The sequence below is a fragment of the Esox lucius genome, chromosome 20 (genome assembly GCF_011004845.1).
Source record: "Esox lucius isolate fEsoLuc1 chromosome 20, fEsoLuc1.pri, whole genome shotgun sequence".
Taxonomy (NCBI): domain Eukaryota; kingdom Metazoa; phylum Chordata; class Actinopteri; order Esociformes; family Esocidae; genus Esox; species Esox lucius.
Window position 1 is genome coordinate 13,993,953 of NC_047588.1, and position 23,072 is coordinate 14,017,024.

A 23,072-nucleotide genomic window follows, 5' to 3' on the forward strand; every position below is an offset into this window, starting at 1 on the left:
GTGAGAGCGATAACACCAAATATAACACACCTGGTCCCCATTCACACCTGAGACCTTGTAACACTAACAAGTCACATGACACCGGGGAGGGAAAATGGCTAATTGGGCCCAATTTGGACATTTTCACTTAGGGGTGTAGTCACTTGCCAGCGGTTTAGACATTAATGGCTGTGTGTTGAGTTATTTTGAGGGGATAACAAATTTACACTGTTATACAAGCTGTACACTCTACTTTAAATTGCAGCGAAGAGTAATTTCTTCAGTGTTGTCACATGTAAAGATAGGTTGTGAAACATTGTCAACATGGCCACTGTTGACAATGTTAAAAAAAAAAATATATATATATATAATTACTGTTACTTTTTAACTTTTAACTGCACTGTCGGGAGTATGAAAACCAAGCATTCCATTGCCATAACTTGTTTTGCAAATGATAAATAAACCTTTTGAACTTGAACACTGCCCTTTAAATAAGTCAATCATTTCTTCAAGCCACACCTTGCCACAGCCACCATCAAAAAGGGAGGTAAAGTACCTGATGTCTTTTCAAGAATCAACAAGAACATTTTGGGGCATAGCAAACTGAACGTTCTCTGTAACGTCAGAGATACTGGATACAATGCAAAATGTTCCCACTTCCTCTTTAACATGGACACATTTGTGGAAAATATTCTGGTCTTGAAACCTCTTCCTCTCTGGTAAAGCATGGACGAGGGTCGAATGTCATGCGAAGTCTCGCGTTGTTCAGATGGTCACTGTTTAGCTCAGTCAAATCAGTGATACAATAAGGGACATGAATAGGTCCAAATCGCGCTGAACGTTTCATAGTAAAAGTCCTTCGTTTGCTTCTACAAAATAAAAGGGATTGTTTTACACAGCACTTGGTCTGTTTTCATGTGTTCTGTTTTGATTGTTGTACTCCACGTTTGGCGCTGTTTCAGAAGGTGTTCAAGCTTATTTATATTTCTGCCAACATATACTTGGCACATATACAAGGTGCATAAATCGGCATTCATAGGCCTTCATTTGTGTTTGGACAATAACGACAGTCCTGATGCTCCCATGTATGTTTGTTTGTATGTATGTTCTAATAAAAAAAACAAAAAAACATTTTAATTACAATTTTAAAGAACTACGTAAAATGATTTCAGAAATGTCACCTAAAGTGGCTGAGGCTGTAAGGCAGACCTAAACCTATGGATTCCAGGGCTCCAGGATGAAATTACTGAGGGCGCAATTACATGAGGCTGTCTGGTACCTCTTCTGCAATGACAATATCGGGGATATTGGCTTTTCTTCATGGTTACCAGTCAAATAATCGATTTTAAGGTGCTGTTACTTGTTTTTATGGCATTATGCATTCCATTGTATATTTCAGATCTCCTTATGCTGTATCACTCTTCCAGGCCCCTTTTGATAATCAAATCAGTTCCTTTTAGCCATTCCACAGTCACAGATTAAAACAAAAGTTGATCATGCCTTTTCTGTTGTGGCCCCTAGACTGTGGAATAAAGTGCCTATTATTATCAGGTCATCCTCCACATCCGAGACATTTAAGTCTCATCTTTAAACTTACTTTAATTATTTGGTGTTCAAGTCAGTTTAATGGCATGCTTAACTGTGTTCTTTGTTCCTTGTTTCTATTAATTGTTGTATGTTTTATAGATCGCATAACTTTGTACAGGAAAGGAAAGCCGTAAGAAATCGTTGCCAGCTTGGTTGCTTTCACATGAGGGAAGCGGCTCGTAAAGTATAATGCGCGTGAACTTCATCTAGCCACAAAAATATGTACATTGTTACTTTTTCAATATGTATATTTACATTATATTTTTGTGATTAAAATGTGTTTTATTCCGGGGATCTTTTATTTTGGAATGTAGTCGCATCATGACGTGACCTTAATGTCGCTCGGTTCCCAATGCTGGTTGTTTGTGGAATATGGCCGCCCTCGTACTAGCGATGTCTCGAACGGGAAACAACACAAGGAACCCTATCGGGGTTTGATAGCTGACTGGGAATTAACGTAAATGCCGGGGCATTCCCTTTTCTAACCAGGTTTCTGAGCGGATGGGCATAGGTAGGGTTGTCAAGGGACACACGACACGAAAACGACATCGGTTAGTTAGCTTGCGGGAGACAAGTAAGAGATAGCCAAGTTAGCTGCTAGCTAGTTTTTTTCCCCAGTCTATGTAGTCAACACAGCGGTCACTGCCGGTGAGGCAAGCCCGGACTCGGAGCGAACCTGACAAGTGTGGGTTTGAAGGGGGTGGGAACGCAGACTTTACTGTTGTGGACTGGAGCTTGTGACTCTTACCGCCAGATGATAACATGAGTGGACCTGGCCAGGATAGCGAGCCAGAGGCAAAAGTCCTTCTCATCAAGCGGCTATACAGGTGAGTAAAAGGCCGTTTTGCTTGGAAACATTAACAACATCATTAGCTTGCTAACCAGCTAGAAAAATAAAGGGCTAGCTAACCTTAGCATACTAGCTGCTACAGCCATCTATTAAGCTAGCTCTAGCTAGCTATCCAGTCACCTGTCAGTATGCATAGCTATGTTAATATACTGTCGCTAGTTAGCTACAGTACTCGTGTACTGTACATGAGCTAACTGGACTCTTCTGCAACGACTTTTATTGTACGTTTTGACATTCGGATAACTGCGCTTGAAACAACCCGTATAAGCCAGCAGTAGTTCTGTACTGTAGTTACGTCTTTACATACAGTAAAGTTTACGATGCGTATTTGCTAACTAGTTAGCAGCTAATTAATTTGCTGTTACCTAGTAAGCTAACTTATATTGTGTAAACTTCACCCTCAATAGGTGTTTGTTAGCTAGTTAAAGATGCTGTCTGGTACCTTTCCAATTAACAAAATATTTCTCCCAGTTTGGGCTGGATGTGGATACCTTGTGCATAATCTAAAAGTAGAATTACTATCATTCGTCATCATTCTCAGTTAGCATCAACAGTCCAAATTTGAAAGCGAAAGGTTTTGATGACATGATGGGGGCACAAATTCGAACATACATGACATGGTACACATTTTTCGTGGACCCTCGTTGGCGCCACTTTTACAACAAGAGCCAAGAGGCCAAAAACCATTGAAATGCATATTTAGCTAACATGTTAATGAGTTATGGTTACAGCAGTCACAATAGTTAGTCACAACACACATTGGTAATTATCTTAACTAGCAAACTACCCAAAAAGTAGCCTGTTGACATTAGTTATTGTGTATTTGCAAGCCTACAAGAGCATTTTAATAAAGGCTTGCTAGTTTAACATTCATAGATCTATTTAGGGAAACAAATGTTGGGCCTATATTATTTAACAATCCCCCTTAGACGTACCGACCTAATTTGCTAGTCATAATGCTACTTATCAGTGTTAGACATGTATGGCAGTAGATTACATATAGTGACAGTTAGCAGACTGCATTTTGTAGTAGTGAAGTTGCTCAGTCCTTCACCTTTTATTCAGCTGCCATAATAATACTCTCTCAACTGCTTAGGGCTGTGGTTGAGTCGGTTCACAAGCTGGATGTCATCATTGGTAGCAAGTCGTCTTACAGGGAGGTCTTCAAGCCTGAAAATATCAGCCTTCGCAACAAGTAAGAATCTTACCACAACCTTTGTCCTAAATTCTTTAGCCAGATCAGCTCCAGCATACTTGGCCAAAGCAAAGCTGTAACCACAACTTCGTCCTCTGTACTCAGGTTGAGGGAGCTGTGTGTGAAGCTGATGTTTCTCCACCCTGTGGATTACGGTCGCAAAGCTGAGGAGCTTCTGTGGAGGAAGGTCTACTATGAGGTCATCCAGGTCATCAAGACCAACAAGAAGGTAAAGAATTTTAAGTTGTTGTGGGCAATAGCTATTTTTGACTGTGTCCTCTAAGAACTGTAAAGGGGCTGCTGATCTTGTAGTAGGGCTGCAAGGACTATTAGCTGACTAAAATCCATCAACTTCAGTTTTGGCCATCGGAATTTCAGTTATGTTGCCTCCATTAGCCTGTAAGGCAGATCTGAGCACAACAATCTCACTTGCATCACCAGAAACATTTCTGAGCCTGCAGACATCAGCAGAATATGCACATTGACACAATATGCGGGTGAAAGAAACTAGTTCCGGTATATTTCAAAGAGAAAATAATGATAACCATATGCTGCAGTATGGGCTCAGAACTGTCTTTAGCGTGGATACATCCACTGTGCTTTTGCACTTAATACAAAAGCATACAGGCTGCTGTTTGGGTCTCACGGCAAATACCGGTATTGATCATTCAGAATTCAATATTACTAATGCTTCCCTTAATGTAATGTGTATGTGTTTATTTTTATTTTTTTTAAAGTTGTCGTTACAGTATTACTTGTAATTTCAGTCACAGCGACACAATGTGATGCCAAAAAATGTATCTTATGCCCCTTACAGCTATATGGAAAGGGAGAACTCACCCGACTTCCTCAGACTCTTTTACAATGTCTTTTGTTGATGGTTGTTTGGATGCGGTATGTTCAAACGGCGCAAGTACATAATTAGCTGCTTGGGACAACAGACCTGTGTTGGTAGAAAATGTACTTTTTTATTAGTTATCTGTTATGTTATCTGCTTAAGCTGAGCCGGCCAAGAAGAGCGAATGTCTCTTACTGAGTGAGTGAGTGAGCAAAACAAGTAATGTTATGTCTGGAAAGACAAAAACTTTGCTGGCTAAAAAAATAAAGGGCTGGCTAACCTTAGCATACTAGCTGCTGCAGTAAGCCTAAACTAAAGCTGTTTACAGGTATATTCCAACTATTTCTGTGCGTGTTTTCTGGGGTAATATGAAGTCAGTTATCGTCACCTATATTGATAGTTATTGTATCATTGTCATTCACGAATGAATGAAAAACGAATGTAGTTGTGCCATGAAATTTTATTTGTCAGTGTAAAGTTCTTCAGTCTTGCTAGCAATTGCTCAATTCTTATGACTATTCCAACTAGTAAGTTAGTAGAGACTAGTAAGTCTATTACTGGCTAATAAGCTGTTAAATGGCCATGGCAAAAGCCATATAGTTCATAGACGCTATTTGTGCTTGCAGGTGACCTTAATAAGAAATGTTAGTCAGATTAACACAATGCTAAATGGTGTCTAGCAAAATATTCAAACTTGTCATAGTGGTTAAAGACACAGACCCTCATGTGAGAGACCTGGGTTCAAATCCAGCAAGGGCAACAACATTTACCACTTGATTGCGGGCCGGCTGAACTAGGCTTGCCTGGTTCATTTTCTGGTTTAATTCGATTATTCGCATAATCAAGCATCAATCAAAATCGCATGTTTTATAAAGCCCTTTTTACACCAGCAGTTGTCACGGAGTGCTTTTACAGACACCCAGCCTGAAACCCCAAAAAGCAAGCAACAACAGGGTTGATGCACAGTGGCTAGGGAAAACTCCATAGCAGGGGGCATGCTTAATCTTCCAGAGTCCCATACAATGTCATTTACCTTTCCCTAATGTCTTCCCTTGGCCCCTCTCTTCTGCAGCACATCCACAGTCGCAGTGCCCTGGAGTGTGCCTATAGGACGCACCTGATAGCAGGTGTGGGCTTCTACCAGCATTTACTGCTCTACATTCAGTCCCACTACCAACTGGAGATGCAGGACTGCATCGACTGGACCCATGTCACTGATCCCCTGATCGGTGAGGCAGCCAGACAGTGCTGAACTGTCTTTATCCTCTGTTATCATCCTATGGGTTTTGTCTTTAGGTGCTCAAACACAGGCATTCCCCAAATGAAGCTGCAGCCTTTGCCAACTTTCAGTATTTTCTTAAAGATTTTATTTTTCATCCCCCAAATTGAATTTAGCTAGTTAATTGATGGAGCCCTACATAATACTACATTATACATGATGAAAAGCGGCATTGTTTTGTGACAAGTACAATTCAAAATCACTTTCTACATTTTTGGTTTCCCCAGGTTTTTGTTTTGCTCTCAATCATAGCTTTTTGTTACAACTAGAGCCAAATGGAATATTATCAGTCTGCAACAATGCTCAAACTCAACAATCACAAGAGACCTCTTTCAGGGTCTGGAAGAAAATGTTGCCTTCTATTTAAGTGCGTGCATGGCCACTCAGTTGACGGTCATATCCTAATTCTGACAAGTAGGCATTGGTTTCCTCAGCAAGGTCATTTATCTTCATTTCATAATCTCTCTGCGTTAAAGCACACAGATTTCTTATTTAGCGACCTCAGGTTTAAATCACCTTATTTTTACCACTCTGTCAATGAATGACTGAATGCATGACTATCATAATGAGTGAATGCTTGTTGTAGGTCGGAAGAAGCCAGTCTCAGCTACCCCTAAGGAGATGGAGTGGGCCCAAATGGCTTGCCATCGCTGCCTTGTGTACTTGGGAGATCTAGGTAATCTAAACTTTTGTATTGTGCTAAGAATTTGAGCAAACCATTTGTGTATCAGTATGACCATGTCATTTATCCAGCCGAAGGTGAGGGGGATTTAAAGGTACCGGAGAAGTTCATATTTACTTGAATGTTCTCTGCAGCCCGCTACCAGAATGAGTTGGCCGGGGTGGAGGCTGAGCAGTTGGCAGAGCGTTTCTACCATCAGGCCCTGTCTGTCACACCACATGTAGGTAAGTAGAAAACGAGAATGTTTTTTTTACATTGTGAAATGTTTACTTCCTGCAGCTGGCTGGAGAAGGCTTCCAGGCATGGTTTGTGTTCTGAAACATGTCCGTTATCATGCCCCTTCACCAATCGCAATAGCCTAATCCCCAAGCAGGAATCAAATCCTGGTCTCGCAATGACAAGTAGTCACTCTACCACTGCCCCATTCAAGGACTTCCCTGCTGTTTATGATTAACATTTATACACTGAACAAAATTATAAATGCAACACTTTTGTTTTTGCCCCCCATTTATCATGAGCTGAACTCAAAGAGCTAAGACTTTTTCTATGTACACCTAGGGCCTATTTCTGTCAAATATTGTTCACAAATCAGTCTAAATCTGTGAGCACTTCTCCTTTGCTGAGATAATCCATTCACCTCACAGTTGTGGCATATCAAGATGCTGATTAGACAGCATGACTACGAATACGGGTGCATTTTATTGATGGCATTTTGAATGCACAAAGATTCTGTGACGAAATCCTGAGGCCCATTGTTGTGCCATTCATCCATGACCATCACCTCATTTTGCAGCATGATGAAGCATGGCCCCATGTTGCAAGGATCTGTATACAATTCCTGGAAGCTGAAAAACATCCCAGTTCTTGCATGGCCAGCATACTCCCCGTTCATGTCACCCATTGAGCATGTTTGGGATGCTCTGGATCGGCGTATACGACAGCATGTTCCACGTCCTGCCAATATCCAGCAACTTCACACAGCCATTGAAGAGGAGTGGACCAACATTCCACAGGCCACAATAAAAAACCTGATCAACAGTATGCGAAGGAGATGTGTTGCACTGCGCAAGGCAAATGGTGGTCACACCAGATACTGACTGGATTTCGGACCACCCGGACATCCCCAATACAGTGAAACTGCACATTTTAGAGAGGCATTTTATTGCGGCCAGCCTAAGGCACACCTGTGCAATAATCATGCTGTCTAATCAGTATCTTGATATGCCACACCTGTGAGGTGGATGGATTGTCTCGGCAAAGGTGAAGTGGTCACTGACACAGATTTGCGATCAATATTTGACAGAAATAGGCCCTTTGTGTACATAGAGAAAGTCTTAGATCTTTGAGTTCAGCTCATGATAAATGGGGGCAAAAACAGAAGTGTTACGTTTATAATCTTGTTCAGTGTAGTTCAGTAATTTAGCTGATGCTATTATCCAGTGACTAGGTTTTCATATATATGAGTAGTGCCAAGGAGTTTTTATACTACACCATGTATCAGCACACAGTTTGAGGAATTTGTCGCCACATTTGTCAGTTCCACTTGACATGGATTATGTACCTACAAAAGTTTAAACCAGTCATAAATCGACTTCAGCTTTGTTCGAATGAGTGGTTACATTACCGGGCAGAAAGGAAATGAACTGTGCTTTCAGTTCTTTGTTTTTTATTTTTAACGAAGGCCCTTTATAATGTGTTTTCTACGCCAATGTAATGGGTTGTGGTGCACTTTCCACTCATTTGAACGTGCTTCGTGACTAGGAATATTTATCTTGCGTAGAACGCATAACACGTCAATTAAGTTAATAGATCAGATATTTTTTCTCATTACTTGCTGGTTTGCAGAGGAAAATCAAATATAATCCACCTCCAGCAGAAATGTTTGTTTGATGTTCTATATTTTTTATAGCGGCAATGACTATTCAGTGCTACAGTTTAATTAACACAGTGGAATCACTGGTGGGATGGAGGAGGTTGGTAAAATGTTATTACAGTTTTCTATTCATGGTTTTTTCTTTTTTCACTCATCTTCAAGTACTGGACTGTGAATATATTACTACAAAATGACATTTTGGTGTGTTTGAAGTAAGCACATACTGTTAGTCATATAGTGTATGTGGACACCCCTAATAATTATTGAATTCAGGTGTTTCAGCCACACCCATTGCTCACAGGTGCATAAAATCCAGCACATAACCATGAAATCCTCATAGACAAACATTGTCAGCATAATGGGTTGTTCTGTAGAGTTCAGTGACTTTAAACATGACATTGTCGTAGGATGCCACCTTAGCCACAAGTCAGTGTGTGAAATTTCTGCCCTACTAGATCTCCCCAATTCAGCTGTAAATGCTATAGTTGTGGAAGTATCTAGTAGCTACAACATCTCTGCCATGAATTGATAGACCACACAAACTCACAGACTGGTGCCGCTGACTGCTGAAGCATGTAGCGCCTAAAAATCACCTAGCATATTTTGCATCGCTCACCACAGAGTTCCAAACTGCCTCTGGAAGTAATATCAGCACAAGAACTGTGCGTTGGGTGCTTCATGAAGTTGATTTCCATGGGCAAGCAGTTATGCGCAAGCCTCACATCAATATACGAAATGCCAAGCGCTGGCTGGAGTGGTATAAACGTGTTATCTGGGGTGATGTATCACGCTTCAGTATCTGGCAGTCTGATGCATGAATCTGGGTGTGGCGGATGCCAGGAGAACGCTACCTACCAGAATGCATAGTGCCTACTGTAATGTTTGGTGAAGGAGGGATAATGGTCTAGGGCTCTGTTTCAACATTCGGGCTATGCCCCTTAGTTCCAGTGAAGGGTCATCTTAATGCTATAGGATACAAAGTCATTTTAGACAATTGGGTGCTTCCAACTTTGTGGCAACAGTCCGGGAAAGGCCCTTTTCGTTCCATGACTATGCCTCAATGGGCAATGCGGGATCCATAAAGACAGTTTGACAAGGTTGGTTTGGAGGATCTTGAGTGGCCTGCACAGAGCCCTGACCTTAACCACATTGAACACCTTTGGGATGAATTGGAACAGCGATTGCAAACCAGGCCTTCTCGTTCAGCAACAGTGCCTGACCTCAGAAATGCTTTTTGGCTGAATGGACACAAATTCCTAAAGAGGCGCTCCAAAGGCTTGTGGAAAGCCTTCCCAGAAATGTGGCCGCGGTTACTGCTGCAAAGGGATGGCCGACCGTATGTTAATGCTCTTGGTTTAGGAATGAGATGTCCAACTTAGTCATATAGGTGTGAGGGTCGGTGTCTACATACGTTTCGTCATATAGCGTATATAGTTACTACTATGTACAGTACTCTAATGGACTGTAGGTGTAGCTTATTATACTTCACTGTGCCTATCCCTTTTAAAGATTTCCATAATTCATTTATTTCATAACATACAACATTTGTGTAGCCAACCTTTTTGTCCAAAGTGATTTTTTTTTGCATTTACCTTTTACATTTAAGTAATTTAGCAGACGCTCTCATCTAGACTAATTTATAGTAGTGAGTGCAAACATTTTCACGCTGCCCCCCTGTGGGGATTAAACCTAGAACCCTGGCGTTGCAAGTGCCAAGTGTTACCTGCAGTTACACAGGGCCATGCAGAACGTTTAGGGAACCCTGTCCTCCTTCCCTACCTGCAGTTACACAGGGCCATGCAGAACGTTTAGGGAACCCTGTCCTCCTTCCCTACCTGCAGTTACACAGGGCCATGCAGAATGTTTAGGGAACCCGGTCCTCCTTCCCTACCTGCAGTTACACAGGGCCATGCAGAACGTTTAGGGAACCCTGTCCTCCTTCCCTACCTGCAGTTACACAGGGCCATGCAGAACGTTTAGGGAACCCTGTCCTCCTTCCCTACCTGCAGTTACACAGGGCCATGCAGAACGTTTAGGGAACCCTGTCCTCCTTCCCTACCTGCAGTTACACAGGGCCATGCAGAACGTTTAGGGCACCCTGTCCTCCTTCCCTACCTGCAGTTACACAGGGCCATGCAGAACGTTTAGGGAAACCTGTCCTCCTTCCCTACCTGCAGTTACACAGGGCCATGCAAAACGTTTAGGGAACCCTGCCCTACCAACCAGTTTGCGTCACCTTCTATGAGAAACCTGGGCACAGTAAAAACATTTTTTAACTTATTCAGTAGCCCACTTTAAACTTTGACAAATAAGTTATTTGTAGGTACTGCATCATCTACTGTCTTTTTTCCCTGTAAGTCAATTTGGTGAAAATAAACTATAAATCATCTTTATTCTGATTTCATAATGCTCAGTGTCGCCAACTGGATGGATACATGGCAACGGATCTTATTTTGGGGGTGATTCTGTGGGCTTCCCCTGTAGAATTTTGATGTATGTTTTTGTTTTTGCAGGAATGCCTTTTAATCAGTTGGGTACGTTAGCAGGAAGTAAATTCTACAATGTGGAGGCCACCTATTACTACCTACGCTGGTGAGAGAACAGTTCAATACTTCTAGATTTACTGCTGAGCATCCACTATCCATCAATTATTACCCTATGAAGTAGCTGTACCAGTCATTGTAGGCACTAGTTTTGTTGTGGAAATATTTGAATCACATTCAAATGAAAAATCTGCAAATATTCTAAAATCAAGTTGGGGGTTTTTGTTACATTGCGTGCATTATTAATAATGTGGACAAATATCTTGTCGCCACTGTGTTGCATTATGGACAAAATGGAGGGTCATGTTGGCAGTACATTCCAGTGAAACCAAGGACAATGGCTGTAGCTGAGGCAGTAACTTACATCACTAACCTCAGTTACTGCCTTTTTCCTAACAAAATGATTAATGTGTATGAACCTAACAGCCACATACCAACATGTAAATGAAGAAAAGTTTGCTAATTCTAATTCAATGGTGTGAACAGCATACAGTCGGAGACTCCATTCGAGGGGGCCTATGGAAACTTGAAGCGTCTGTTCGATAAAGCTGCCAAGATGTACCACCAGGTGAAGAAACAGGAGCTGAAGAAGCTCTCGCCCTCACGACAAAGGTCAGTCTGTTTTCTTCACACCTGAAAAGCCCCCCAGTGGGAAGCCAGCCTGGAAACATTATAGTCCATGGGTTCCTTCCTGTTTCTTTAACGCTTTTCTCTCCAGATCCAAAGACATCAAGCGACTCCTGGTGAGCTTCATGTACCTGCAGAGTCTTCTGCAGCCCAAGAACAGGTGAACATCCCCCTGTCTGCCGTTCATATGGACGAGACCAAAGGCTTTTCATTGCATGATAAATGTTGTGCACACATTCTGGCCAGGTCCTGCATGCAGCCTACTGGCCTCCTAGAGCCCCGCTCACTTGCCTGTGCCTTTCCATCTCTGTGCCTCTGTGCAGTCTGCTGGAGACGGAGCTGACTTCACTGTGCCAGTCTGTGCTGGAGGATTTTAACCTGGTTCTGTTCTACCTTCCCTCGCCGCCCCACGGCCACGGAGCCTCTTCCCCCAGCGAGGAGGAGCATGAGGAGCATGACTCCGCCTGTGCCCTCCTCCCCGACGCACTGGTCTTTAAGATGGTGGTCACCTGCCTCATGGTGGTGCACAGCCTCAAGAGGGGAGGTCAGTAACGGACTGGGTTTGTTACATCATAACCCCACCCCGTAACATAACTGTGCTGTGACTACTGGATAAAGCATATGGCTACCCTTCGTCTGGAGAGATGCTGAGTGTGCAGGCTTTTGTTCCAGCCGTGCTGTAAACGAGACACTAGAAAGCTTATCATGGTCATTACCTTCTGTTACAACAAGGCTCAACGACATGCCATCACAACCAGTAGCTCTCCTGGAATATTACTGGAGCTGCCACAATTATTAGACTAAGTGAACGTATTGGACTAGTAAAGTCTGTCGACCTCTTTGTTGAAGAGGAATAATGATGACCATGCAGTGCTGTTAGGGCTGTATGAGTCAGGATTGGTTTTCTTCGAGGGCACATCCACTATACTTGAGCACTTGAAATGAATGTGTTCTTTATGTCTCCCAAATGATGTTTAATATGGTTTGTGTTGGGGGTTTGGCTGTGCCAATCAAGGACATGCACTGACTTGTCTTCAAGCCACGTCCATGTTGTCTTTGCTGTGTCCTTTGGGTCATTAATGTGTTGAACGATGAATCGTTGCACTCAGTCTGAGGTCCTGTGCTCTATGGATCAGGTTTCGGGGTATTGTTTGTCGATTGATGGTACTTTTTTAATAAATTATACATTCAAAGTCTACTAAAACAAAATTAGGAGAAAGTTAAGTGGTCTGAGTAAATTTTGAAGCATCTGTCGATTTTTTTTTTTTTGATTTTGTATGACTGTTTTACCCTCGGGCCATGCTGAGACTGTTGTCTTTTAAAGATGAGCCTTTAATCTGTTGAGATATAAGGGATCTCCAAAGTCAACCATTCATGAGGCCGTGTCTGATAGCTTGTGCTTCTGTGTGTCAACAGTTAAGTAAGGTATGATGGTTGTTTATGCAGAGGAGCTAGTTGACAGTCAGTGTGTTCTGCCTCTTCTCCCCACTAACACTCCATAATGCCCACTTGTGTGACGCTTCTCAGTAACAGACAGAAATGTTATGGAATCTTACCACACATTGTTCATGGTCAGAGTCGTCTAGCACGTTTCAGTTGATATACTGTCGCAGCCCTCCCTCCTTTCTTCCTCTCAAGCTGTTGGCTGTTATGGCAATCCAAAATACATCATGTAGCCTGCTAGCCATTCAGCCAAAATATATACTTGCCATCACAAATCTGCATGTCAAGACCGCAGGTTGCAGTGGTCAAACCTTAGATCATCCAAAACTCCTCAAAATAATAATATGCACAACACACAAAAAAATGTAAGAGAGAAATATGTTGACTATTTACAGAGGTCCCTGCCTAGGCCAGCTCCCTGGCAACCACTGAATATGAAACTGTCTGCCTGTCTGTGTAGGGTCCAAGCAGTACAGTGCATCCATAGCCTTCATGCTGGCCCTGTTCTCCCACCTGGTGAACCACGTCAACATCCGCTTGCAAGCTGAGCTGGAGGAGGGAGAGACCCAGGTGCCCCCGTTGCAGATGGATAACACAGGTCAGACCACCGCCAAAGCTAACTTCACTGTCGTCTTTACGCTGTTCACATTTTTAACCGATTCTTCTGAAAATGAACGTTCAGTAACAATGACGTGTTTGCTCCTAGACGACTCAGAGTCGAGAGACCTGTCTGGCTTATTGACCTTGGAGGAGAGGCCCCTGCAAAACGGCTCCCTGGACCGGGTGGATGAGAAGGATGACGGGGGGCACCGTGGCCCTGGGGCCAAAAAAGCAGGCGTCGGCGAGCTGAAGGCGGAGGAGGATAAACAGAAGCAGAAGAAGAAGTACGCCCGCCTGTCCATGCTACGCCGCCGGCGCTGTGCCGCCCGCACTGAAGACGACAGCGACCTGAGCGAGGGCTTTGAGAGTGACGAAGAGGAGGAGGAGGACGACGAAGTGGTGCAGAGGGGTCGTGCCGACTCTGCAGGCGTGGCCTCTCGGACCCCGCTCCACCCCTCCGCACTAGTGAAGGAGACCAAGAGAGAGAGGGCACCCCCGACGGAGGAGGGGATATGGGGGAGCGGCTCAGAGGAAGACGAGGAGGGAGGCACGGCCTTCGATGTGGAGACCGACTCGGACATGAACAGCCAGGAGTCTCGCTCCGACCTGGAGGATATAGACGACTCTGAGAACACAGAAACACCTCCTCGAGGGGAGCAGCAGCTGGAGGAATATGACGAGGAACAGGCCAATCCCAGGGAGGACAGGGACGGGGGCACCCCTCCGGCCACTAACGGTCCCCTCCATCCCAACGACCCTAGTATCAGCAGTAACCTCCAGGCCATGTCGTCCCAGTTGTTCCAAGCCAAGCGCTGCTTCCGCCTGGCACCCACCTTCAGCAATGTGCTGTTGCGCCCCCACAGCTCCTCTACTATCCCCATACCCACCGACCCAGAAGCCTCATCAACCACCCACTCCGAGGAGACCCCTCCCCCCCCAGGAGAGATGTCCTGTGACGCCAGGCCTAGCACTGCTAACGGAACCAATGACAATGGTCAGTAACCTAATCATACACAAAACAGACCACGCTGTGTTGAGTAATAGTTTGAGATTTGTCTTGTTGGTTTGAAGAGGAATGTAAGGAATGTCAAATCCTGAAATCTGCTATTGTATTGTCATTTCTATTAAAGTCACTGTCCAGTGAAAATCTCACTTTAAAAAAGGTTAATATTTTAACTATGTAATAGTGACTGTCTACCCCTTGTTAAATAGCGTAGTGGTAAGAGAAGCAGACTTGTGAACTATAGGTCCTGAGTTCGTATCTCCTAGCAGGCGAAGCAAAATAGTCATTATGAATTATTCCGTATAGACAAACTATTAAGCCTGAAATAATATTGCGACTGTTTCTGGTGGATTTTCGAAGTACGCATCTATGCATGCTTTTTGGGTCAGGATAGACAAACACATTTGCTGGCTTAACATACAGTAGTTACATTATAGTAAGCCTTAACTGAAACTGTATACGGTTATATTGTGACTGTTTCTGGCATGGAAAAGTTCATCTTCAGTGTAACTAGCACTTGCTCAATTCTTATGATTATTCCTAGGTAGTTAGTAGATACTAGTAAGCCTATTACTGGCTAATAAGCTGTTAAGACGTCCAGTAGCAAAAGCCATATAGTTCATAGACGCTATGGTGGAGGTAAACTTAATAAGAAAAGTTAGTCAGTTTAACACAATCCTCAATGGAGAGTAGCGACTGCTGAAACGTGTAATGCTGTGGCATAATGGTTAAAGACAGTGCCTCTCAGGTGGAAGACCTGAGTTCGAATCTGTTGAGAGCAACAACATTTATTATTTCTGGTAGATTCCATGATTCTCTCGTCTTTTCACTTGATGAAAAGGTTAGTTATCGTCGCCTTTATTGATAGTTATTGTATAAATGTCATTCACGAATGAAAGAAAAAAAGTATGTTGTATGCCATGAAAGAGAAAAATACATTCTTATGCCATTAAATGAAATAGCTTTGGCAGACTGGCTAGCAATTGCTCAGTTGTTATAATTATTCCAGTAAGTCAGTAGATACCAGTAAAGCTTATTACTGGCTAATGCACTGTTAAAACAGCCAGTGGCAAATGCCATACATAGACGCTATTTGTGGTGGAGATAAACTGACTAACGTTTCTTACTAAGTTTAACTGTATCAATGTCATTCGCAAATGGCCAATTAACTATTAAAAAAGCCAGTAGTAAAAAGAGGATTTGTTTAGGATAGAGACAAGAGGCTATACTGACACTCAGCAAATATACAGCTCCGTGGTGTAGTTGTTAACAACACAGCCTTTCACGTGGCCAACCCAGGTTTGAATCTTGAGATGGCAACACTTTCTATTGCGGGCCGGCTGAACTAGGCTTGCCTGCCTTCTTGTTAATGTTTCAAATAATATAATCCATATAAATCAGGAAAAATTGGGCAGTTACTTTAAGGTTTACCCTAGTTGGTGAGATATTAGGCTCCATATTCATTTCTAAATTTTCTTCTGTAGAGGTGGATTCCGATTCAGAGATCAGCGTGCACAGCAACCAATCGGTACGAAGCGAGAAGACTCTTTCAGAGAGACTGGAGATTCTCACCAATCAGGGGCTCATCCAGGTGGTAAAAGTGTTTGTGGACTGGCTTCGAACCAACACAGACATTATCGTCATGTGTGCACAGGTAACGGGGGTGGCTTTTCAACGGTCTTTAGGGATGTTTGTACAGTATTGATTGAACCGTTACTTCAGTAAGTGTAAATAACTTTTGAAATCTCAATTTAGCCTAACAACTGACTCGAAGTAATGATGTATTACATTTATGTCCTCATTATTATCCAGGTTGTCATCCCTAACTTTTAATGCTGTTAAAGCATTAAAAAAAAAAATATTCGTAAATACACATTTATTGATATAATAACCATCTTATCTGTGTGGGTTTTTTATTTTATTATTTTTGTTACACTGACAATTAATTGTCACATTAGCATATATTCTGGTAATTGACTATAAGCATTAATGTGTGGGAACATTATAAACCCTAAACACTTCAAATCTTACTCTTGACAATGTCTCTGCTTTCAGCTGATTTATTCATTGACATGTTTGAGAGAAGCTGTTTACAATAATTTTGTATATTACCTATTTTTTATGTTAAGAGAGCTAAAGCATACCTTTTGATTGATAGTGGGCAGCAATAGTATATAACATCATTAGAAATATTAAGTTAAATGTTGCGGATTTGATGGAAACCAGGGAACGTTTTGTTTTTGTTTTACTGTGTTTCCTCTCTGTTTTTGTTTCTAGAGTTCTCAGAGCCTGTGGAACCGCTTGTCTGTGCTACTCAACCTGCTACCTGATGGGAGCAAGATGCTGGAAGCAGGTGAATTACACAAAGCACCCCTCTCACTGGGTCGGTAGCCCCTGTTACGGGTAGGAAAGTGGCATATTTGGACACTGATATGCACCTAACTTGGAACAATCTATCTGGTTGTAGGTTAATATGCCGTAACTGAATCGAACTGATGTGATGGATTAAAAAAAATATATCATTTAACAAGATACTGTCAGCCAAGTCACAGCTTTATCAGAGTTTCAGAAAGGACTGCTTGTTTAAAGTTGGGACTGCTTGTTTGTAGTTTCCATCCATGAGCAGCAGTTTCGGAGTAATACCTGTGTGATCAGTGTGTCCTGTCTATTATAGGCTTGGTTTGTAAACTGCTGGGTCATTTAGAGCATGCTACAGTCCCCACTGAAGCCCGGTGCTAGGTTGGAAAAGGCAACACATGAAATCCTGCTTACAAAAATGTAGCTCACAAATTAGACTGGGGCCGAAATAACTTAAATGCAGAGTATGTGATTGTTTTAAAGGGAGTGTTTTTTGCTTTTCTAATGCTGCTAACTACTGGTCTAAACTCATTGTTAAGGGAATAACATCCTATAATGGGGAAATGGGATGCCAATTTAAAATACAGCTGTTTCTCTACTCTCAGTTGAGGTAGTCAAAACATAAAGGAATTGTAACACATCAAATGCAACTCAAAATGTGCAAAATAACTAATTACAACGTGGCATCTTAATAAACTATTGGACCGTGGTAAACGCGCAACAGTGTTCCTGTCCACAGTCTGTATAAAATGCTCGTCGCAAACCTTGGATTGTACATTCTGTAGGTATAAAAGCAGACCATGGTAACATTTTGTATTCTTTTCAGAAAGACAAACAAAATCCCACAATTCCTGTCTGAGCTTAATTGCTGTCATTTAATTGATGTACTATTGTCTACATACATTTTTACTTAAGACTATTCCAGTGTAATTTATATTCTGACCCTTGGAATATTAACTCAACAAACCTAATTGTAGACAACTGTATTGAAGTCTCTAGAGTTGATAGCAATTGTGGCATAAACAATAGCCGTCCAGTGAGCGGCATTTTTTTAGGTGAAAACGCCTTGTTGCCAGACTCAGTCAAGCAGACAGAAAGGCCACAAAAACCAAATAACCACTTTAAAACGGTGATGGGTACAAGGGCATCTCTGAACACACAATGCATCGAACATTGGGGATGGTGGCAAAATGGTATCCTGCCCGATACTAGATAGTTGTTCCTAATAAAGTGGCCGTTAAATGTTTGTATCCAGGTTTCAAAGAACAGAACTGAAAAACCAAACAAAATTCCTCCTTTGTTTTCTGTAACAGAACCGTTATTTGAAAAGCTAACTTTGATAACTTTCTTTTACTCAATAAATTACTGTCTACAACTGGGTCTAAATGTGTAATGTGTCTGTGAGAGACTAGAACTGGGCCTAAATGTGTAATGTGTCTGTGAGAGTCTAGAACTGGGCCTAAATGTGTAATGTGTCTGTGAGAGTCTAGAACTGGGCCTAAATGTGTAATGTGTCTGTGAGAGTCTAGAACTGGGTCTAAATGTGTAATGTGTCTGTGAGAGTCTACAACTGGGTCTAAATGTGTAATGTGTCTGTGAGAGTCTAGAACTGGGCCTAAATGTGTAATGTGTCTGTGAGAGTCTAGAACTGGGCCTAAATGTGTAATGTGTCTGTGAGAGTCTAGAACTGGGCCTAAATGTGTAATGTGTCTGTGAGAGTCTAGAACTGGGCCTAAATGTGTAATGTGTCTGTGAGAGTCTAGAACTGGGCCTAAATGTGTAATGTGTCTGTGAGAGTCTAGAACTGGGCCTAAATGTGTAATGTGTCTGTGAGAGTCTACAACTGGGTCTAAATGTGTAATGTGTCTGTGAGAGTCTAGAACTGGGCCTAAGTGAGTCATGTTTCTGGGTCTAGAGCTGGGTCTTAATGCGGAGGTGACTGAGATGCTGAGTGGGTGTGAACAGCCCAGCCTGGTCCAGTCTCTGCTGCTCCCAGAGGACCTGGCCCTGCACCACCTACCGGCCCTGCACCTGGCCCACCGACGCCTCGACTACACCCGCCCCAGACCTGCCCTCAGCCCCATACAGGAGGTGTGTACGTGTGCGTGGGTAAAAAATAGCTTTAGTCCAGGACTAGGCCTAATCACTGTCAATGAAACCAGCCCATAGTGGGTGTCTGTTTGTATAATCACTTAAATCTTTGTAGCAGGAGGTAAACACACAGGTCCCCTCAGACACACTGTTACCACACCATCACTGTGTGTGCTGCCCTCTATGACTTACTTTGTACTTAATCAGTCTGTCTGTGGCTCTGTCTGTGTCTGCCTCTCTCTGCCCACCTGTGTCTGTCTGTGTCCCTCTGCCCGTCCCTGTGTCCCTCTGCCCGTCCCTGTGTCCCTCTGCCCGTCCCTGTGTCCCTCTGCCCGTCTCTGTGTCTGTCTGTGTCCCTCTGCCCGTCTGTCTCCCATCTCTCAGTGTGTGGTGCGCGTCTGCTGCATCCGCAGCTTTGGCCACTTCCTTACCAAGCTTCAATGCAACGTGCTGCACTTTAACCCAGAGGCTGGTATCTTCACCAGCATCAGACAGTCAGAGGAGGACAACCTGGTGCAACAGGCCAAGGCCCAGTTCCGCATGGTGAGTGACAGTCCCATGGGACCATGACAACACAGCAGGTACCCTCACTTTACTACTGGGTTCCCTTTTGAGGCTGAAGTGTGTCCGTGTGTCCGTGTGTCCAGGCAGAGGAGGAAGCTCGGCGAAACCGCCTGATGAGAGACATGGCTCAGCTCCGTCTGCAGGTCTGACTTCTGAAACTTTCTATCATTAACCAAACTCTAGCTTTCTGACACTAGTTGGTCTTTTATTTTTAGGCTACTAGTTAGGATTATGCCGTTTGGAGTGTTCTGTTAAATGTTGCACATGAATTTGGGTAGATGAATGTAAGTTGGTTGGTGTTTCTGCCCTGCAGTTGGAGGTTTCTCAGCTAGAGGGCAGCCTTCAGCAGCAGCCCAAGGCCCAGTCATCCATGTCTCCATACCTTGTCCCCGACTCTGCTGCCCTCTGCCAGCACCTGAACCTTCTCAGACAATTGGCTAGCAGCGGCTGCTTCATCATCATCATCCCCCGCACAGGTGAGTGCTAACACTACACCGTCACAATATACAAGAATGTTAGTTTGAATGCAGTGATGATGCAGAGTTTTCTCAAGTTTGTAATTGCAATACAATTGTGATAAAGGTACATTCTTGGTCATTTGGAGAGCAGTTTGAAGTTTTACTTTTAAACCTGTACTGGAAGCAGATCTACGTTAAAGAAATAATTGTGATTGGCTGAGCTAATTTTCCCTCTGGGTCACTTTATTTGAGCTTACGTTTGCTATGGCAAGGATTATGGTGACATCCTTTTTAAAGTTAGTTTGGGTTATGGACCAGCACTAATTCTGGTCAAATGTCCACTTAGAGTATCAAACCTGTTTAATGCTGGTGTGGCGCTCTCCATTGAGTCAACCAATCACATTATCTGTCTTCAGGGCAGCCCGGCTTCCAGTATATGTTTGAGTAAAATGCCCATTTGTTTGGAGATTGGCCAGTTGATCGTTATTGTGTGTTCTGTAAGTTTCAGACTGAAGCTTGTCACCTCTTTCTAGTTAAAGAAAGGTAACCTAAAACATGAGGTTACTATTTAACCTTAGAGTTTACCATTTAATCTGCCTTAGTAATTGATGGCCTTGACCACCTGAAGAAGGAGAATGCTGGAGCGAGAGATGGCATTCGCTTCCTGGAGTCTGAGTTTCGCAAAGGCAACCGGTATGTACTTTCAGTTTTCAATATTCAATTCTAGTTTTCTAAATTGAAAATAAATTCTGTAGAGTCTCAACAACCAAGAGACTTTGCTTGCCCCATTTGCCTTCTTTCATCCATGGGCTTGAGGAGAGATGATTGTGTCTCTTAGTGTAGTTGTTGGAGGAGAAGGTGCGGCTATCCAATGGGAAACAGAAGCCAAACCTCTTCAGTAGAAAGAGACCCTTTCTGCTGCCTCCCTCAATCTGCATTTAGCTGCTGCTTTTATCTCCTTTCTTGTGTCTTCTGGATTACTAAACCATGTTTCTGACCCTAAATCACACAGTCCGCTATTCAATAGGTCATAAGAACATGCTGCGATCTGTATGATCTGTTTTGTACTCATCCCCTCTTCTGTCCTCCTCTTTCTCAGGTACATCCGTTGCCAGAAGGAGTCCGGGCGGAGTTTTGAAAGAGACAAACTGAAACGGCAGGACATTGAAGCCTGGTTAGCCTTTCTCTACACCATTTCTCTATTTGGTCGCCTCTGAAAGAGTTTCCTTAAAGAAGTGCATCTGAATGATAATCTATCAGTGGTGATGCACCACGTTCTTGTCCCCCTAGTTCATTATGTCTCCCATTTCCAGGCATCTGTATAAGATGGTGGACAGCTGTCGCCAGCTGACGGTCTCCCAGAGCAACGGAGAGGAAGACACGGCCGGCATGGTCACTATCCTCACCGGTCACTCAGTGGAGGAGTTGTGTTCCCGCTCCGCGCCCATGAAGGTCTGTGAGCAGCAGCACATGGCAGATATACGTTCAGTCACTCACTTAGGTCTTTAGGTGCACTGGCAACTGCTGTTGTTTATGGACAGCTGGCCTGACTGCCATGTATTCCCAGTTCATACCTTGGCATTTACCGTACTGCTATTAATATTCCCCGCTCATTTATTACTGACACTGTAAGCTGTGGCGTTTTCCGGGGCCCTTTCTTTGAGAAGTCCTTCTGCCGTGTTGACTCTGCTTGGTGTGGTTACTGGTGTGGGTGGGATGTCTCACCCTCTGTTCTCCGTCTCCCTGGTGACAGTCTGCTGTCCAGGCCGTGGCCACGGCGGGCATGGAGCTGAAGAACATGCTGGAGTTCTACCGTCAGTGGAAGGAGATCGGCTGAGAGCATTGAGGGGGCGACGGTCGGCATGGCGGACAGCTGATCACACACTCACTCCCTCTCTCCCACACTATATTGCTCTGTCTGTATCTGCATCTCCAAGGAATATCAACTCTAGGCAAGAAAGGAGGAATGAGTGAAGGAATGAGATAAGGGTGGTGAAAGAAAGGCAGTTGGAGGGAAGAAAATGGCGAGAAAACATGGGCAAATGGGGGGAGGATATAAACAGCAGAGCCCCCCAAACATAAAGAAGTGAGCCCGGACGTTGGGGTGAGAGAATTTACGTGGGGACGCTACACACTCAAAGTGCCCCTGGTTCACATCCTAACCAGGCATATACTGTAAACGCGTACATTACATGTCGAGGGAGAACCACACACACATTCTGATAAATCCATTGGTATAAATATATAGAGCAGTGTTTGAATTTTTTTGTGGGGGAGGGGGGGGGTCCATTTCCTCCTCGTCTACCTCTGCTTGTGTTGAGGAGGATGTACCCGGTCAGCTCTGTGGCTGGCTGGGTCTGGTTTGCTATGGCAAGGGTGTGTGTGGGTAAACCCTGGAGAGAACACACCCCTGGTGAACATCTGAAGCCCGCCTCGCCCTGAGCCTCTTGACACAGCAGAGTCCAGTAGCTCATAGAGGTTACAAACTAGGGTTCAGGTTAACGGACAGACCCTTCTCCGGGATTGTTTTCTTTCCTGTGTGGCTAATCTTTATTATAATTTTTTTATTTTATTTTTTTTGCGGTGTACTTTTAGTGTTTAATTTGGATTTTATTTTTGTACCCAAATGTACTTTAGAGTTTTTGTAAGATGTGCTGAATACACACAGGAATAAAATACAGGGGGGAGGGATCGGGTTATTGTTGTCTCTGTAAAACCAGTCTGAGAATTCACCGTTCCATGACTTTGTGTTGTGGAACAGGTTTTGGAGGTTGTAGACTGGGGTGGCTCAGCTTTGCTGTTGCTAGTTGTTGAAGAGTGAAGGGCCAGCAACTGCCCCAACACTGTGGTGTAGAGTGAATGGGCAAGGTTTTTGTGTTTTGACCTTTGTGAACTCCCGATATATCCCATCTACCATCATCACTACTTCCATAGTAACTGTCCCATCGCGCACAGTGCAAAAGAACTCAGTATATGTGTGTGGCCACGCATTGAACAATAAATTTAACTCCTTTAAGATTTCTCTTGTTCTTGCTTTATTTTTTGCAGAAGTTATTTATAGAAGTAACTTTTCATACCTTTTCCCAAATGATGGCAAAGCAC

At 43.3% G+C, this 23,072-nt stretch overlaps 1 protein-coding gene across 2 annotated transcripts; it reads left to right on the forward strand.

Moving 5' to 3' along the window:
* Positions 1-1,896: 1,896 nt before the first annotated feature.
* smg5 (SMG5 nonsense mediated mRNA decay factor) lies at positions 1,897-22,990 on the forward strand. Of its 2 annotated transcripts, XM_010885334.4 has the most exons (22): positions 1,897-2,393; positions 3,513-3,611; positions 3,717-3,840; positions 5,522-5,678; positions 6,315-6,404; positions 6,545-6,634; positions 10,797-10,875; positions 11,313-11,438; positions 11,545-11,613; positions 11,777-11,997; positions 13,357-13,494; positions 13,603-14,490; positions 15,984-16,153; positions 16,777-16,852; positions 18,773-18,948; positions 19,333-19,491; positions 19,596-19,655; positions 19,826-19,988; positions 20,573-20,663; positions 21,070-21,144; positions 21,284-21,422; positions 21,724-22,990. In XM_010885334.4, exons 1-22 carry the CDS (start codon positions 2,329-2,331, stop codon positions 21,805-21,807), a joined length of 3,339 nt encoding a protein of 1,112 aa, XP_010883636.2. In that variant the 5' UTR covers positions 1,897-2,328; the 3' UTR covers positions 21,808-22,990. The 2 variants fall into 2 exon arrangements, with proteins under 2 accessions (XP_010883636.2, XP_010883638.2); XM_010885336.3 differs by lacking the exons at positions 1,897-2,393; positions 3,513-3,611; positions 3,717-3,840; positions 5,522-5,678; positions 6,315-6,404 and having other exon boundaries at positions 6,546-6,630.
* The last annotated feature ends 82 nt before the right edge of the window (positions 22,991-23,072 follow it).